We start from the raw sequence: 18,985 nt of genomic DNA, 5'->3' as shown, positions 1-18,985 counted from the left end.
GAATATAAAATATACAATATATAATGTACAATATACAATATACATTATACAATATAAAATCTACAATATACAGTGTATAATATATAATATATAGTGTAAAATATACTATATACATTATACAATATAAAATGTACAATATACGTTATACAATATACAATATATAATATAGAGATTTTATTTTGTATAATGTATATTGTATATTGTACATTATATATTGTATAGTGTATATTCTATATTATATATTGTATATTCTATATTCTATATTTTATATTTTATATTGTATAATGTATATAGTATATTTTATACTGTATACTATATATTATACACTGTATATTGTAGTTTTTATATTGTATAATGTATATTGTATATTGTACATTCTATATGGTATATTCTATATTGTATATTATATATTGTATATTCTATATTGTATATTATAATGTACAATATACAATATGTAATATATAATATATAATATACAATATAGAATATACAATATACATTATACAATATAAAATCTCTATATTATATATTGTATATTCTATATTATATATAGTATATTGTACATTTTATATTGTATAATGTATATAGTATATTTTATACTGTATATTGTATATTTTATATTCTATATTATATATTGTACATTCTATATGGTATATTCTATATTGTATATTATATATTGTATAATGTATATTGTATATTGTACATTATAATATACAATATAGAATGTACAATATATAATATAGAATATATAATATAGAATATACAACATATAATATAGAGATTTTATATTGTATAATGTATATTGTATATTCTATATTATATATTGTACATTCTGTATGGTATATTGTATATTGTATATTATAATGTACAATATACAATAAACAATATATAATATAGAATATACAGTATACAATATATAATGTACAATATACATTATACAATATATAATATAGAATATACAATACTTAATATACAGTATATAATATACAATATAAAATATAAAATATAGAATATACAATATACATTATACAATATAAAATATACAATATATAATATATAATATATAATATACAATATATAATGTACAGTATACAATACGTAATATACAGTATATTATATGCAATATACGATATATAATATTATAGTTATTTAGTTGTATTTAAATAGTAATTATAATAATTCTTCAACCCCCTTTTTCGAAAAATATTCATTTCAAATTAAAAAAGTGAAATAATTTTTAATTTATTTGAATTAAAATAACAATTGCCTATGTACTATTTTTTTTAAAAAACTTATTTGGTGTTAAAAAAAATAATTGAGTTTCCTGAACACTTGATAAAGTATAAAATTAAGCGACAGAATAAGTGGCCATTCAGAACCTTATCTCAGTAGTGTAGATCAGGGAATAGTCAGCCTATATGAAAGTTGAATAATAGAGGTCAATGTTTAATCAGCCAAAAAGTATGAAAATCCCATAAAACAAATTTAATAACATATTTCCTACAAGGTTATCTACAGCATTAAATAAAAAGAACATATTTTTTTTTTTTTTTTTGCATAACTAATATAAAAAGAAATGATTTTTCTCACTTTTTAATCGAATTTCTATCTATATAAAAAAAAAAAATATCATCACATCAGAAGATACACAGATCATAAAACTTTCCTTGCGTATTATAGAGGAAAGTAAAAAATGAAAATATAGTTGTAAAAAATGTTTAAAAAAAAAAAAAAATTGTGTAAATAAATTTAATTGGTTTATAAATTCGAAAAATTGACTTTCATATTTTTCTTTGCTCTACTTCCGGTGAACGCAAATATTTTTTTTTTTATGCATTGTTTGATCATTTATGAAGCGATATTGAATGAAGAGAGAGTGAGAAGGAAAGAAGTAAAGAGAATAGAGGTTGTCTGACCAAACACGGTGATTTCTACTTAAACTGTTCATTCAATACAAAAAAAAGGCAAGCGATATCAGAGTTCAATTTTCCCTTAATTAATTAATTAATTAATTAAGAAATTGTTTTCTTAATTATACAATTTTTTAATTATTTCTATTTATTTTATTCTTTATGTTCTATTTTATCGTTATAATTAAATTCTTAACTTATAAAAATTAAAGAATATTCTCATGAAAAAAATAAACTCTTTTATCTATTCATATATATATATATATATATATATATATATATATATATATATATAAAGCAGTTATGTTAGCAATTCACATAAACGAAAATTGACATTTAAAATTTATTTTATAATTTAAATTTAAATTACTTTAAATTGACACCATAAAGTGAATCAAATAAAATAAAGTTAAATCAATATTTAATTAAATAAATAAAAATTTTAGTAAAAAGAATTCTATTTGTACCAAATTAATATAATATTAAAAAATAAATTTTAAGAAAAAATATTTAACATTAAATATGATATTTTAAATAAATATTTCTAAATAGAAATGAAAATAATTAATTAATTATTAATTAAAGAAAAAATATATGAAAAAATTATTTACTGTTGAGAAACAATTGCCATTTTTTTTCTAGTAAAATAGAAAAAAAAAGAGAAAGTTTATTTCTATTGACATTGCGCAGATATATATATAGGCGTATTAGAAGAAATAATTTGGACGACGCTCGGGTTAAATTGCTTGAAGTAAGAGCCACAATTGTTCTTCAAATGATTAATCAGCCGGAAGGTGCCTATTGGATTGGTTTGGTTGGTTATCTGCCAGTTTATCAACCCCTACGAACCATCGACCTTTACTGATTCTATATAGCATATATATATATACCGTCGATTTCACCTTAAAATTGCTTCCGATTTCATTTTAAAATCATTTTTTTTTATTTTCATAATTTTCAAACAAATTTTTAATTTTTTTTTCTTTAAAAATTATAATTTTTGTAAGATAAAATAAATATAATATATACACTGAAAAAAAAAATTTATTTGATTCAAATACCGGTGTATTTGGTTATTATCAAATAAATATTTACTTGATTCAAATATTTCTTATTTGAATCAAATATTTCAGTATTTGAAGCAAATATCATTTATTTGATTCAAATAAGAAATATTTGATTCAAGTAAATATTTATTTGATAATAACCAAATACACCGGTATTTGGATCAAATAAATTTTTTTTTCAGTGTAAATAAAAATAATAAATATTAATATAAAATATTAAAATAAATATAGAATAAGAAAATAAAAAAAAAATGAGTTGAATAGAGAGGAAAATTAATTAATTTAGATTTTGAATTAACCGTGTCACTCCACCTTTTATGATAGACTTTAATTTTCAAACTCGTGAACAATTTTGTGCATTTGCAAAATCGTGGATAAAAAGAAAGTTGGACTGTAGTTAGAATTAAATAGCATACGAATGGTACTGTTTAAATACTTGTCTGAATATTGTACTTCTTTCTCTCTCACTCTCACTCTTTCTCCCTCTAAGGCATCATTAACTTTCACATCACTGAGCGATCTTCTGGCTACGCTCAGTCCATTCGACCTAACGTTTTAATTTCTCTCTCTCTCTCTCTCTCTCTTTCCCTTACTCATTTGACATGTCTCGAAAAAAATTCTATTTTCGGGGGACTCTTATTACTTCCTTTTTTTGCCTCTCAAGCTGCGCACAGCATTCTCAGTAATGGAATGAGACTATCTTTCTATACGAGCGTCAGGAAAAAAGTGTTAAGAAAAAAAAGAAGCAGGTCGAAATTGTGGATTCACCGCAATCAAGGCATTTTAAATGAAAGGACTTATGATAATCCTTTTTTTGTATGTATATATATATGTATTCGTAGAGGAGGGAATTTAATAAACGAGAAAGGATAAAATGGAAAATGTATATAATTAAACTCGAAAAACTATAAATGTGTATATCGCAGATTTTTATACAAAAAAAAAAAGCATTACGCTAAATTATTATTATATTCTCGAGAAATTTAAACACAAAGTATTTTAAAAATTCAGAAACAATATAAAGAAATTTGGTATCAGAAATTTTATAATTATTTGATTAATTATAAAAATTTACTTAAACCAAATAATTTTTATTTGAATTAAATAAACTGTATTTGAATCAATAGTTTTTATATTTGAAACAAATACAATTTAATTGACTCATAATAATTATTATAATAATACAAATAAATATTTATTTGATATATTATTTTTGAATCAAATAAATTTTTTCCCCAATAAGAATTGTTGTTTAAAAACAAAAATAAATAATAATTAAAAATTATAATAAAAAAATTCAGAATTTGAAAGATATGAATTTTTTTTACAAGTTGATAAAATATTTTCTAATCAAAATATGAAGATTAATAAATAAATTATAATCCTTAATTAGAACCTTAAATGCGGTTTTCATTGAATGTAGTTGTAACGACCAACCTATGTGTCTGAATTCTAATTAGGGTCCGAGCATAAATTGCATAAACGTTCATGGTGGGTATAGGGAGTGGTCAACATTAACTTTACGATGATAGTTATATAAAGATATAGAAGGGGGAACTTGGCAAAAGTTATATATATATTTATCAAAAAAAACAAGAGCCAAAAATTTCAAAGAAATTTTTTTTTTTACCAATAACTTATTTATCAATACGAAAAAAAAATCAGAAATCTTTTTTTGTTGGAAAATTTTTTTTTTTAAATAGAAACAACAGAATTTAGTCAGACGAATTATTGAAGTTATATTAGTGAAAATAATTAAAAATTTAGTTAAAATGCTTCTAAATTGGAAATAAGTTGTCTATAATTTAGTGAAAAACACCGTGTTTGGTCAGACAGGTCGATGTTATCATTTCGCTCGCAAACAATCGGTGCTACTAAGTAGAAGAGACAATGTTAGGTCAGACATTACTTGAATATGGATTATTCTCTATGAAACTGTACATTATTTCTAATTAGAAAATATATACAAGATTGTTTGATACCAAAAGATGTTGAAAATTAATTGACTAAAAATAATTTAAAAAATTAATATCATCAATTTTATTAGAGCAGATTGAAATAAAATCAAAAAAAAATTTCAAAGTAAGTAATAATGGACCCTATTGAGATGAAAGGAAAAGAATGAAAAATATTTTCACAAAGTTATAACCCAGTCAGGTGACATTGTCCGAATGAAAATAGAAAACACAATCGTATATCTAATATGAATGATTTGAAACAATCGAGAGAGATTTCTTTATTATCTTCTCATAAATATGTATAAGATAATAAGTATAATTTCGGTTCAATCTGATAAATTATTATTATTATTATTATTATTATTATTATTATTAAACTTTTACGAATACTTAAAAATTTCTTCTTTTTTCAATAATTTTAATAAAAAAAAATTATTTATTACAAATAAAAATATTTGAATCAATTAAATGTTTTTTTTTCTGCAAACAAAGATTCAAAATAATTTATTTATACTTGCTAAGAATATATACCCGAATTCATGAATTTATTTTAAGATTTCATTTAATAATGCTAATTGAGTGGGGCATTTCCGCTTTAATATCAAATAAACTTTGACCTGTTTCCTCTAGAGAAACTCTGCTTAAAATATCATTAGAATCAAACTGGATTCTGGTCAGATTTTCGGTTTGCTGAAATTCCCTCGAGCACTCACGCGGGGGACGTACATATATATATATATATAGTATATAGGAAATTCATTGAGTGATTTCAATATAAATCTGGTCAAATGCCAGTTATAAATTAGGGTCGAAAATTTTCGAGTGCAAATCAATTTCAAATCAAATTTTCAACATATAACAAAATTGCATCTATTTTCGACGTTTGGAAATAAAAATTAAATTTTTATTAACATTTTTTTGGAAATATTTTTTCGAAAAAAAAAAAAATTTTTATATACACAAAGTTATAACTCGCTGAAAAAAAGAGAGCTATTAAAAGGTATATCATAAATGTTGATTCACTGCTTTTGGGATTATACAAAAATCCATTGATCCATGTTTCTCATGGCGCTCATAAATTTAAATTCTATATCCAGTGGATAAACATTTGAGATCAATATCAGAGTAAATATTTATAAAATTGTGTTTTTTTTTAAATACAGATTTTTTTTGGAATTAATTAAAAATTCCTACCTTCTAAAATCACGACTCCAGCACGCATAGATCACGGGATTCATTCCACTGTTGATCCAACCAAGCCACGTGACAGCCGCCGATACAATTTCCTCCTGCCAAATGCACTTGCTGCAAAATCCTGACCACAAATTCACAACAAAAAATGGCAGCCAACAAACAATAAACACACCCATAACAATGCCAAGTGTTTTTGCTGCTTTCTTTTCCTTAGCAAATTTTGCCAATTTTCTCGATAGTGAAAAATTTTTGCCCATATTTTGTTTATTATTTAATCTTGCCGATGGTAACCTCGTCAATCCATTATTATGTAATGCAGTTAATGGCTCTTCTAAATCTTGTAAATCCTCAGGTGTACTCGATGCAGTACGAAATAAATGTCTTGCATCAGCATTTGTACCACCACCTCTATGTATTCTCAATGTCAATTCCAATTCACCCGATGCCATCATCACTTGTTTTGTACCCAATTTAAGACTTCTCGTTTGTATCACCGCCGCTCTATATATCCTATAATATGTAAATACCATAACAAATAATGGCAAATAAAAACTAATTGTCGACGAAAATATCAAATAACCCAAATGTTCAGTAAATGGACATTTATCCTTTGGCACTTCCTCAGTTCTAACAGCGCGCCACCATGCAATTGCAGGAAATGAAATTGCACTCGAGCATATCCATACAATTCCAATTAAAATAGCCGCCCTTCTACGACTCATACGCGTTGGATAAGTAAATGGATCAGTTATTGCCCAATAACGATCCAAACTAATTACACATAAATTAAGAATTGATGCTGTCGAAAATAATACATCAAGCGAACGCCAAACATCACACCAATCAATTGTAAATAGCCATCGATTTTCAAGTACCTCATAAATTGCACTAAATGGCATCACCACTAAACCAACAAGACAATCGGCAAATGCCAATGATGTGACAAAATAATTTGTCGCCGTATGCAAATAACGTTCACGTATTACCGCCAATATTACGAGCATATTACCAAAAACAGTTGCAACAGAAAATAAAAGTAATACCACAGCTAAACCAGCGCGATCTGTTGCTAAATCCCATAAATTATTATTATTAACATTATCAACACTCCATGGTGTATTATTTCTATTAAAATTACTACCACTAACACTACTATCACTGATGCTTGTGCTATTGTAATAACTTCGATTTAAATCGAGTTCATTTAATATTGGTGCCTCTTGGTCGAATCCTCCAAGTAAATAGACCTCACTCTCATTCATCTTAGTTGTGAATCTTCCACGAGAGGCCAGTCGATCTGCTGATCGAGCTGCTTCTTTCACCGCACCACTCCCTTTACGTCACGCCAATTCCTTTTTTTTTTTTTTCTTCTTTTTTTCTTTCTATTCTCCACAATTTTTTTTTATTCTTCCTCGACCTTCTTTCACTGCACTTATCGATTTTTCAATCAGTGATTCGATCACTGATTTTCTCTCCATTCGTTTTCGTGCTCTCTTCTGTTTTCGCATTGTTTCTCGATTACTCTTGCACCACTTTTTAAAATTAAAATACCCCTCGTACAAAATTTGATACTTTTTTCGATTTAAAGAATTAAAATTTATTTTTCCGATTTAAATATGTTAAAAAGTATTTGTTTATAATTTTTTCATTTAAAATTAATTTTTTAAATTTTGTTTTTAGTTTAAAAATAATTTTTCCCAACAGTTCAATTTTTTTTTAATTTAAAAGCATTTTGTCGTTTAAAATTAGTTTTTTAATTTTGTTTTTAGTTTAAAAAGAAGTTTTTTTTTGACAGTTCAAGTCTATGATTTAAATAGTGACAGTTTTTTTTTGTTAAACAGTTCAATAACAGATTTTTTCTCTTTTGTAAAACTTAATTTTTAAATTTTGATAAATTAAATTTTTTTTCAATTAGTCTTTCTATTATAAAATTAGTCCAATATTTTTGCATTATATTTAAATAATCTTTAGTAAAAAAATAATAAATATTTTGGATATATTATATTTTTTGTTAAAAATAATAAAATATTAATCATTTTTTTTTCTGATTATTATATTTTTTTTCCTTTTCTAGTATAAAATTAATTCTCTAAATATAAATAATTTAGTAAAAAATAATAAATATTATTTCTCTAGCAAAAAATAAAATATCAATCTTGTAAATCTATGGTAAAAGATATAAAATAATTAACATATCACCAATTTTATGGCGAAAAATTAACCATAAATGTTAAAGAAAAAAAATTTATCGCTTTTTTCAAAATTTAATTCATCAAAACTTTAATTAAATTGTAGCAAAAAAAAATTAAATATTTTTTTTATAAATATAATTAACATTTCATAGAAAATTAAATAATCTCTTTTTAATCGATAATATTTTCTATAATTTAATGATTTTTAAAAATTTTTATGACATTTTCTTGTGTTTAGAACATTTTTTTTCCAACTATTAAACTGTATTTTTAGCAGTTGATTATTTTTTTTTTATATTTAAATATTTTTTTTTTTAAATAGAAAATTCAACAGTAGTTGTGGGATTTAAGTAATGTGATGACAAAAATTCACTCTATTTTTGCCATATACAACTTCTTGATGCACGATTTTGATATTCACTGAATGAACTAAACTCACTCGCATTTTTACACAATGGTTGTGTAGATGGTGGTAGAGGTGGTGGCGACATAGCTTTATATCACACACTTCCGGCTTCGTAAGGGCATGACGAGGGTATAAAATTCCGCTATAACCTGAAACACAGAAAGTGCTTATTTAATTTAATGCAGAGAGAAAAAGATTTCGCTAGGACAACAAAATTTATGTTTGCTTAACCACAAAATTTTTTTTTTTTGTAAAATATTTTTAAAAAAATTGTTTTCAAAAATAATTTTTATAAAATAAAAAAAAATATTAAAAATTTAATATAAAATAAAAAAAAATATTAAAAATTTAATAAAAAATATTCAATTATTTTCAAAAATGTTATTATAATTATCGTTCATTAAATAATACAAATAAAATAATATTTTTATTATAAAAGCAATTTTTACCGCAAAAAAGAAGTTCTCATACTTTCATTGCATATTATGTATATATATATATATAGAGGTCCAGAAAATTTTTTGCATCAAAAGCTCTCCTTTTATATGGCAAAGAGAATACTTTTCTCATCACTTTGCCTTAAGAAGATATCTTTTTGACTGAAAAAGTTTAAAGACAATTCTCTTATTTCAAGGATACCACTTGTTTAAGTGCACTTTATGCTTCTCATAAAATAAATTTTTTTTTTTCTCATCAAACCTTTTTAAACAATAATTATATTGTTATTCAAAAATTATGTATTTCAAAAAAAATTTAATACGGCAATAAAAAAATTTAAATATTTAAAAATTGAAAATAATAAAAATTTAATAAATCAAATAATAATAAAAATTTATTTATTTTTATCTTTTTGTTAATTAGATAACTCAATATAGGGGGCAGTTTTAAAAAGATTATTCTATTCTTGATTTATTTTTATCACAATATCACATCGATATTTTCGAGAGTTTACATTTCAATACGCGAACAAACATCCTAGATTAAAGTAGATCATTAATATGGATACTTTTCATATATTTGTGTATCTAACAAATAATTATGTTTGTACTAATATTGACGTTAAATATTAAATATATATATGTATACGACTTTATAAAATTTTGTGATTTATTTGTGAAAATTAATTCCATTGCATGAATAATAAAATTATTGTATAAACTTTGTATTATTACACAATTATTATATTTAAACAATTTCGTAATAATTGAGAATAAAATAATATTAACAGATTGAAAATGTCACATGTGCAAATAAATACACTTAAACATCGAAAATTATGTGCTTTGTTTACATTCATTTTGATGTTTAACTGACATTGCTTTGTATGCAAATTACCCCCAAGGCTATGCAAATTTATTAGTATTTTATTCATTTCAAGAATTTCTTGTATCTCTTGGAATAAATGTATTTCAAAGAGTACAATAAATCAAATAAATGATTTTGCAATTAAAAAAAAAGTGCAATAAATTCAATTATTTTGTTTTAAACAAATTTTTTATTCATAAATTAATTTTTACCAGAAAAAAAAATTGTAAATTTTAACACATAAACGAAATTGTATTATTTTTATTTTATCGCGCGTGTGTTTTTTTAACACCAAAAAAAAAAAAAAAAAATAGTCAATACAAGAAGCATAAAATCTGCATGACATTATTTGTAACGACATTAAGCATAAACGTTTTCATATTTACAATACACACACACACGTTCGATTGTCCATTAACCTATATTGACCTCCAATATTGCAGTCATTTTTCAAACTCATTTTTCGTATGAAAAAGAAAATTATTATAATAATGAATATTCTGAAACAAAATTTAAATACACGAAATTTTGTATTTCCATCGACAAATAATTTTCAGACTTTAATTTTGATAAATTCATTAATATCCATATATATATAATTAATGTTATTATACAATCAGGTGATAAATCTCAATTTAAATTAATCATCGATCAAAGACAATTTCTTTTATTGATTTTGGATTCATTAAAACAAACACTCCAATCAATCACAATAAATTTTTTATATTTTCTTATTTATAAATAGATAAAAATAATTTCTTTTTGTATAAAAATTTACAATTTTTGTAATTTGTTTATACTAAGAAATAAGATTTTTGATCCGTCTGACTATTATTATACTTTTCTACATAAAAAATAAATTGCAAAAAAATATTAACATTATCTTTCCATCGTATTAAAAACTGGAATGTCTGACTATTGAAAAAATTTTCTACTTAAAAATATACTTTGCAAGAAAATTGTCTGACCATTGTCGGTCTTTTCTACTTAATAGAAATTACTAAATAGTATTTGCTACTGAATGGTAATTATTAAATAGTAATTTCTAAATAGTATTTACTCATAAATGGTAATTACTAAATAGTATTCAATACTAAATAGTATTTACTACTAAATAGTAATTACTAAAAAGTAGTTACTAATAAATAGTAATTACTAAATAGTATTTACTCATAAATGGTAATTACTAAATAGTATTCAATACTAAATAGTATTTACTACTAAATAGTAATTACTAAAAAGTAGTTACTAATAAATAGTAATTACTAAATAGTATTTACTCATAAATGGTAATTACTAAATAGTATTCAATACTAAATAGTATTTACTACTAAATAGTAATTACTAAAAAGTAGTTACTAATAAATAGTAATTACTAAATAGTATTTACTCATAAATGGTAATTACTAAATAGTATTCACTACTAAATAGTAATTACTAAAAAGTAGTTACTAATAAATAGTAATTACTAAAAAGTAGTTACTAATAAATAGTAATTACTAAATAGTATTTACTCATAAATGGTAATTACTAAATAGTATTCACTACTAAATAGTAATTACTAAAAAGTAGTTACTAATAAATAGTAATTACTAAATAGTATTTACTACTAAATAGTAATTACTAAAAAGTAGTTACTAATAAATAGTAATTACTAAATAGTATTTACTACTAAATAGTAATTACTAAAAAGTATTTACTAATAAATAGTAATTACTAAAAAATAGTAATTTCTAAATAGTAATTACTAAATAGTAATTACTAAAAAGTATTTACTAATAAATAGTAATTACTAAAAAGTAGTTACTAATTAATAGTAATTACTAAATAGTAATTACTAAATAGTAAATACTAAATAGTATTAACTACTAAATAGTAATTGCTAAATAGTAATTGCTAAATAGTAATTGCTAAATAGTAATTGCTAAATAGTAATTACTAAAAAATAGTAATTTCTAAATAATAATTACTAAAAAATAGGAATTTCTAAATAGTAATTACTGTTATATAAAGTATAAAAATTTTGTTAACAAATTACAAAAATTTGATATAAAATAAAAAAAATTGTGAATAAAAAACAATTTTTCTTAATAAAAATAACTAATTAATTTTCTTTTTTTTCTAAAACACATATTTCTCCCCCGACAACAGTTTTAATTTCCGCATGTTAATTAAAAATAATACCTGTCGAAAACCAACGAAACAACGATGAGATTAACGTAAAATCAATGGACTTTTCAATCGAAAACCTATTACTATTATTGTTCTCATTCGCAAACATTATATGTGCCAATAAATTGATTCATATGATTATTATACCATTGTGATCACACGGGCCATCACATGACGTTTGCGGAACACGAGGCAACGAAAGAGTTACAACTCTGCCGAATTATTATTTATTATTATTATTATTATTATATATTATTATCATTATTGTTATTATTGCTGCATTATGTTTTTTTTAAAAATACATTAAATTATTATTATTTATCCAAGAGAAAATTTCTAATAAATTTTCTCCCAATTACGTGTTTATAATATAGTACAACCAGTATGAGAAGTTATGAGGATAGAAGTGAAGTGTTAAATTTCAGTGATGAAGAGAGTATAGAGATGAGTTGCAGAGAGAAAAGTGGTTACTCATATTGTATCGACTCGTCGACTATACTGGCGCCAAGTTCTCTCTCTCTCTCTCTCTCTCTCGGCACTCTGAGTGATGTATAAACCTTTCTATAGTTCTCTCGCGCGCTTACCCCCCTTCTTTCCACCTGATGATAAATATCATTCGAGGAAAACAGCCCTCAAGGGCAATCACATACAGTGATGATTGCTTCCTCCAACTTGAGAAACCGAAATGCCGCGCTGTCTAAAACTTTGAAATGAACTTTACTATCTTGATTGATGCAATGGCAAATGGCTTTAAATTCCCTTGTGGTTTTTCAAGTTTTAACCCGTTTTGTATATATGGAACTTCAATTACATTCACTTTTATCGATTGAATCAAAAGTGATTTTTATTCATTTTATCAATTTGTTTAATTAATTCTAACGATCAATTACATTTTTTTTCATGCTTTGGCGTCTGTCCGTCCGTCCGTCTTACACTCGTACAGTTGCCAAGGTAACTGTTATCATAGCAACCGTTTCTATAACAACTGTTACCATGACAACTGTTACCATGACAACTGTTACCATGACAACTGTTACCATAACAACCGTTATCATGCCAACCGTTGCTAAGGATTTTTTTTTCTTACACTGTGAAAAATGTTTAGTCAGAGCAACCAAAATTTGATTGGGCGAACAAAAAAATTTTGTTGGTATTTAAGCAACCAAACTATTTGTTTGAGTCAACCAAAAAATTTGGTTGAGTGTTTTTTGTTAGCATAACAAAAATGTTTGGTTAGCTCAACCAAATTTTTTTTGTTAGGTCCACAGAAAATTATAAGGTATTAAAATAAGCTGCAACGCTTATTATTTTAATCCAATTTTGCTTATTTTAATACCAAAATCGATTAAAATAAGCAAAATTGGATTAAAATAATAACCGTTGCAGCTTATTTTAATGCCTTTTAATTTTCTGTGTCAACAAAAATGTTTGGTTGATCAAACAAACAATTTTTTTTGTAAAATTAAAAATTTTATTCCACCTTATTTCTTTTCTTTTTATTTATTTATTTTTTATTTATTTCATTATTTATTTATTATAAATTTAACATTGAATTTATATTTATCCAATTGAAATATTTATGGACTTTGAAAAATCTCTCTGGGATCGAACCTCTGTTTTAAAACTGAAGATCGGGAGCTCTGACCACTGGACTACCCGCATCCTTGTGAGAGATTTAAACTAACTGTTCTCTTAAAGCAATGTGCTGAGAGCGAATCAAATTATTTAGTTGTCGCAACCAAATTTTGTTTAGGACAACAAACGATCATTTGGTTTTTTAGAACAAACTATTTTGTTGTGTTAACCAAATTATTTTGTTGTCGTAACCGAATTTTGGTTGGAATTTAAAAATGTTCAACCACTCTCTAAATCTGAATTAGTAAAAATGTTTACTAATTTGAATTAGTGACTCACTTTTTGCTTCTGAATTAGTAAAATTTTACTAATTACTAGTAACTTTTACTAACAATTAGTAAAATTTAACTAATTCAGAAGCAAAAAATGAGTAACTAATTCAAATTAGTAAACATTTTTACTAATTCAGATTTAGAGAGCAAATAATTTTGTTGGCCTAACCAAATGTTTGGTTGAGATAACTCTGCGACTTTGTTTCAGCCAACCAAAATTTGGTTACACTAACCAAAATTGCCTAATCAAACAATTTTGTTGCAAACATTAAATTTTTTTTCTCATTGTAGCAACAGTTGCTAAAGATTATTTTCCTTAGCAATTATTTTCTTTCAATAAAGAACCAAACAATAAACAATTTTTTTCAAAAAAAAAAAATTCCAAATTGAAAAAAAAGAGAAAATTTCTAAAACAAAAATATTGTACAACAATTATTAATAATATTATAAAAATATTATTTTATTATTAAATAATAAAGTATTGTTGTAAAAGAATTAAAAATAATGATAATATAAAAATGTAAATGCCGATGACCTACACGCCTACCGGGTGAAAGTGTTCACTTAAAAGTCATTATATATACGAAAAGGGAGGAGAGAGAAAAAGGAGATGAGGCAGAGGAAAAGAGTAAGCCACGCGGTTGAGAGGACGTTTACCAAAAGGTTAGGCGTCGAAGCAAGAGAATTGAACGGGCGATCAAGCTTTTCATCCATGTTCCGGGCGAATGTTTACCGTTCCTTGATCAAAGCAGATTCGATCGAGTCAGCCTGTGGCACACTAGCTTCCGAAGTGGGATTGATTCTCTTTCACTAACACCACTAGGCTTCCCTCTACCCCCCCCCCCTCTCACTTTCCCCACCAATCCCCTTTTTGCCTTTACATTCAACGTACATCTCTCCTATATACATCAACATCCACTACATACAAGGTCAATTTGACGAAATACCACGTCTCAACCAGGTTTCGCTATACTCTCTCTCTCTCTCTAACACAATTCACACTCAATGCATCTCTCCCTGATGCAAACAGCGCATCACACTTTTATCGCATGTGTGGTGTTCCTCCCCCCCCCCCCTTGTAAAATCCAACTTTTCCTTCAACTTTCTCTCGTATTTGTTTACAATTACCATCTATTTTCATACTACAACTCCTTCTCATTTTTTTTTTTATTTTTACACACTCTTTTATTTTACACAAATAAATTGTTTTTCTTTTGGATAAACAATGTGGTAAACAAATTTGTTTTTTTTTTTAATAAAAAATTTATATTATTAAATAATTTTATCTATTTTGTAAAAATAGATGCGAACCACCAAATTGTCAATAAGGCTCACGATTGGCTTAATATATTGGATCAATTTTCGTTGCCAATATTGGCCCAAGGCTGGGAGGCTGGCTATTATATAAATTTAATCTTGTATTTATTATAACCGATATTATAAAACACGCAAAAAATTTCTGTCTGACTATAAGTAAGCTTTTCTACTTATACTAGATTATTCTACTTAAAAATTATAATTTACAAAAATGATGTAAAAAAATTTTTTTAAATACTTTTTTAAAATACTTTTTAAAAATGTTTGTACTTCAAATACTAGTACTTAACAGGTCTGACTAATGGCAAATTTTTCTGTAAAAAAAAAATTACAAGAAAAATTATAACTTGTATTAAATTAACAATAAGTATAAATACGTAATAAATACTCTAAAGAAGGAGACATTTGTCATGTCTGACCATTGACAGTCTTTTCTACTTAGAAATATTAAAATATGAAAAAATACACTTTTTAAATAGTAAATTTTTCTGTCAAAAAAAAAAAAAAAATTACGAGAAAAATTATAACTTGTATTAAATTAACAATAAGTATAAATACCTAATGAATACTCTAAAGAAGGAGACATTTATCATGTCTGCCCATTGACAGACTTTTCTACTTAGAAATATTAAAATATGAAAAAATACTCTTTTTAAATAGTACATTTTTTTAAAATAGTACAATAAATAAATATACTACAAAAAACGAGATATTTTGTTGTGTCCGACTATTACACCGTCCGACCCAATTTTTGACCCACAAAAAAATTTAACATTTTCGGAAACTAGGACCCAAAAAAAAATACCCGTATCTGGCCGTTTTTGCTAGATCAAGTCGTTTGTGGTTTTTAGGGGTGAAAACAACCCCTAAATGAAAAGTGACAAAATATCTTTTAAAAATTATTAATATTTTATAAAACTTGGTATCTAGGGGTTATCGGGGTCACTGATTATTAATCTTATGTCAGATTTTCAAAATTCAAAATGGCAAATCCAATATGGCGATCAAATTTTTAAAAAGTTATTAATTTTTTATTTTATATCCGCCATTTTGAATTTTGACAATTTAACATCAGATTCGTCATTAGCGACTCAAAAAACCCCTAGATAACAAGGTTTAAAAAAAATTTAATAACTTTTTAAAATTTTGACCGCCATTTTGAATTTTGAAAATCTGATATCAGATTAATAATCAGCGACCCCGAAAACCCCCAGATACCAAGTTTTATAAAATATTAATAATTTCTAAAAGATATCTTGTCACTTTTTATTTAGGGGCTGTTTTCACCACTAAAAACCACAAATAATTTGATCTAGCAAAACGGTCAGACACGGGTATTTTTTTTTGGGTCCTAGTTTCCAAAAATGTTGGATATTTTTGTGGGTCAAAAAAAAAGTTGAATTTTGTCGGACGGTGTTACTAGGTTCACAGAAAATTATAAGGTATTAAAATAAACTGCAACGCTTATTATTTTAATCTAATTTTGCTTATTTTAATGCCTTTTAATTTTCTGTGTTTTTCTACTTTAGAAAAAAACAAACGAAACAAAAAAAATTAGCTGTTCTAATTATAAATAATCAATTACAACAAAAAATATAATATTACAATTTGAAAACGTGATTTTCATTTCTTGTATTGTATTATATTGCAATGTAATGTCTGACTAAAGTAAAAATTTTCTACTTAAAATTAATTTACAGATAAAATTTAAAGATTCATTGAATTTAAAATTTTTTAAAATAGTTTCTTAACATTTCAGTGACTGTCACCAGGTTTCGCTATACTTAAAAATAAAATCTACATTAAAAATTCTATATTTTTAGACTTAATTAAAGTAATTAAAATCATTAACTCTTGAAACGGAACTTCAATATATATAAATTCAATTTTTAAATTTACTTAAAAATTTAGAATTTATTTTTATGCATCATTCAAGGTAATATATTTTTAAAATAAACAACATTTTCTATTTAAAACTTCACAATAATTCCAATTCTAATTAAATAACATGGAAAAAGCTTTCTTATGCTTTCAACAAGTAATAAAAATTTTATCTGTAATCCATATTTAGAGAGTTAATAAAGCAATATAATATTTTCTCTTTTACACATTTTATTTTCCAAATAAAAAAAAGAAAAAAATGTAAATTAAATATAATTTTAGATATAAAAAAAAATTCAATAATTAAAAATATAAATTATAAAATAGAAAAAAAAACATCTTCTATTAAAATACAATTTTTATAGAAAAATTTAAAAACAACAAACAAGATTGAGATAGTTTTTGATATGTTTATAAAGTAGAAAAACGTCTAAGTAACCGGCATGTCTGTAAAATAAACGGTTGACTGCCTAAAGGCAGACTGAAGAATAATGTTAAGAATATGCGAATGAGATTTGAAAATGGAAAGATATAAGAAAACTAAAGAAACAGGAAAAGCTTGCATGAAAATGTAAATGGATGAACAAGAAACTAAGGCATTATATCAGTAATAGGGAGATGAGAAGAAAAATTGTCTTGTTTCTAACAAGAAGAAAAAAAAAGTATCTAAAAACCATACAGCTCCATTCATTAGAATATCAAATAAATAAAAAAAAATATTATCAGCAATATAAATCTGATAGGACTTGAAACTTAAAATATTTCTAAAAATAAAAATTATAAAACGAAAATAAACAAAAATCAAAGAAATAAATTATTATTTGAAGAATACGAAACAAAATTGATAAAATACATTTCCTTAAAATCGATTTTACTAGATATGTCATTCTATCCGAGCGTCAATTTCAGCTTTGACGCTTGGAATTTTAACGTGTTGTGATCCGAGTGGTTATAATCATAAAGAGTCCATTAGCCTTAATACGCTTTTAATATATTTAACAAGTAGCCAGCTGATGATTACATTATCAAAAACAGTTAATATTTTATTTCCCCATTGTCTGATAAGTCAAAATTGAAATTTCAAAAATTTTACACCAGAAATTCTATAATAATCAAAATTTTCTCTGGGTGCACTGAGAAAAAAAAATTTAATGTTTGCAAAGAAAATTGTTTGATTAGGCAATTTTGGTTAGTGTAACCAAATTTTGATTGGCTGAAACAAAGTCGCAGAGTTATCTCAACCAAAACATTTGGTTAGGCCAACAAAATTAATTGGTTGAACATTTTTAAATTCCAACCAAAATTTGGTTTCGACAACAAAATAATTTGGTTAACACAACAAAATAGTTTGGTCTAAAAAACCAAATGATCGTTTGTTGACCTAACAAAAAAAATTTGGTTGAGCTAACCAAACATTTTTGTTATGCCAACAAAAAAAACTCAACCAAATTTTTTGGTTGCCTCAAATAGTTTGGTTGCTTAAATACCAACAAAATTTTTTTGTTCGCCCAACCAAATTTTAGTTGCTCTGACTAAACATTTTTCTCAGTGTAAAAAACAAAAATTTTCTAAATTTTTTTCTTCTGCCGTAAAAAAATATATATGATTGTGTTGAAATTCTTTTCACGAGAATAATATATTTTATAGAGAGCAAAAAAAAAAAAAATATATATAAA

At 24.5% G+C, this 18,985-nt stretch overlaps 2 protein-coding genes across 3 annotated transcripts in view; both read right to left on the bottom strand.

Moving 5' to 3' along the window:
- LOC127288431 (dopamine receptor 2-like) overlaps positions 1–7,773 on the bottom strand; it is a 92,577-nt gene extending 84,804 nt beyond the window's left edge. For both annotated transcript variants that reach the window (XR_007844041.1, XM_051315865.1), the window contains exon 1: positions 6,130–7,773. Coding sequence is in view for 1 of the 2 variants with exons in the window: in XM_051315865.1 (XP_051171822.1) it covers positions 6,130–7,391 (1,262 nt within the window). In the remaining variant the exon portion in view is untranslated. The remainder of the gene's footprint in view (positions 1–6,129) is intronic.
- Positions 7,774–8,554: 781 nt separating this feature from the next.
- LOC127288411 (uncharacterized) overlaps positions 8,555–18,985 on the bottom strand; it is a 34,237-nt gene continuing 23,806 nt past the window's right edge. Inside the window, exon 2 of the mRNA XM_051315827.1 lies at positions 8,555–8,876. Within this exon, the coding sequence (XP_051171784.1) occupies positions 8,668–8,876 (209 nt within the window). The 3' untranslated portion in view covers positions 8,555–8,667. The remainder of the gene's footprint in view (positions 8,877–18,985) is intronic.

This window comes from Leptopilina boulardi, unplaced genomic scaffold (genome assembly GCF_019393585.1).
Source record: "Leptopilina boulardi isolate dan_hultmark-lab unplaced genomic scaffold, ZJU_Lbou_2.1 LbouV2_386, whole genome shotgun sequence".
NCBI classification, from domain to species: domain Eukaryota; kingdom Metazoa; phylum Arthropoda; class Insecta; order Hymenoptera; family Figitidae; genus Leptopilina; species Leptopilina boulardi.
Note: the sequence above shows the minus strand (reverse complement) of the source record. Positions and strands in the feature narration are given on the sequence as shown.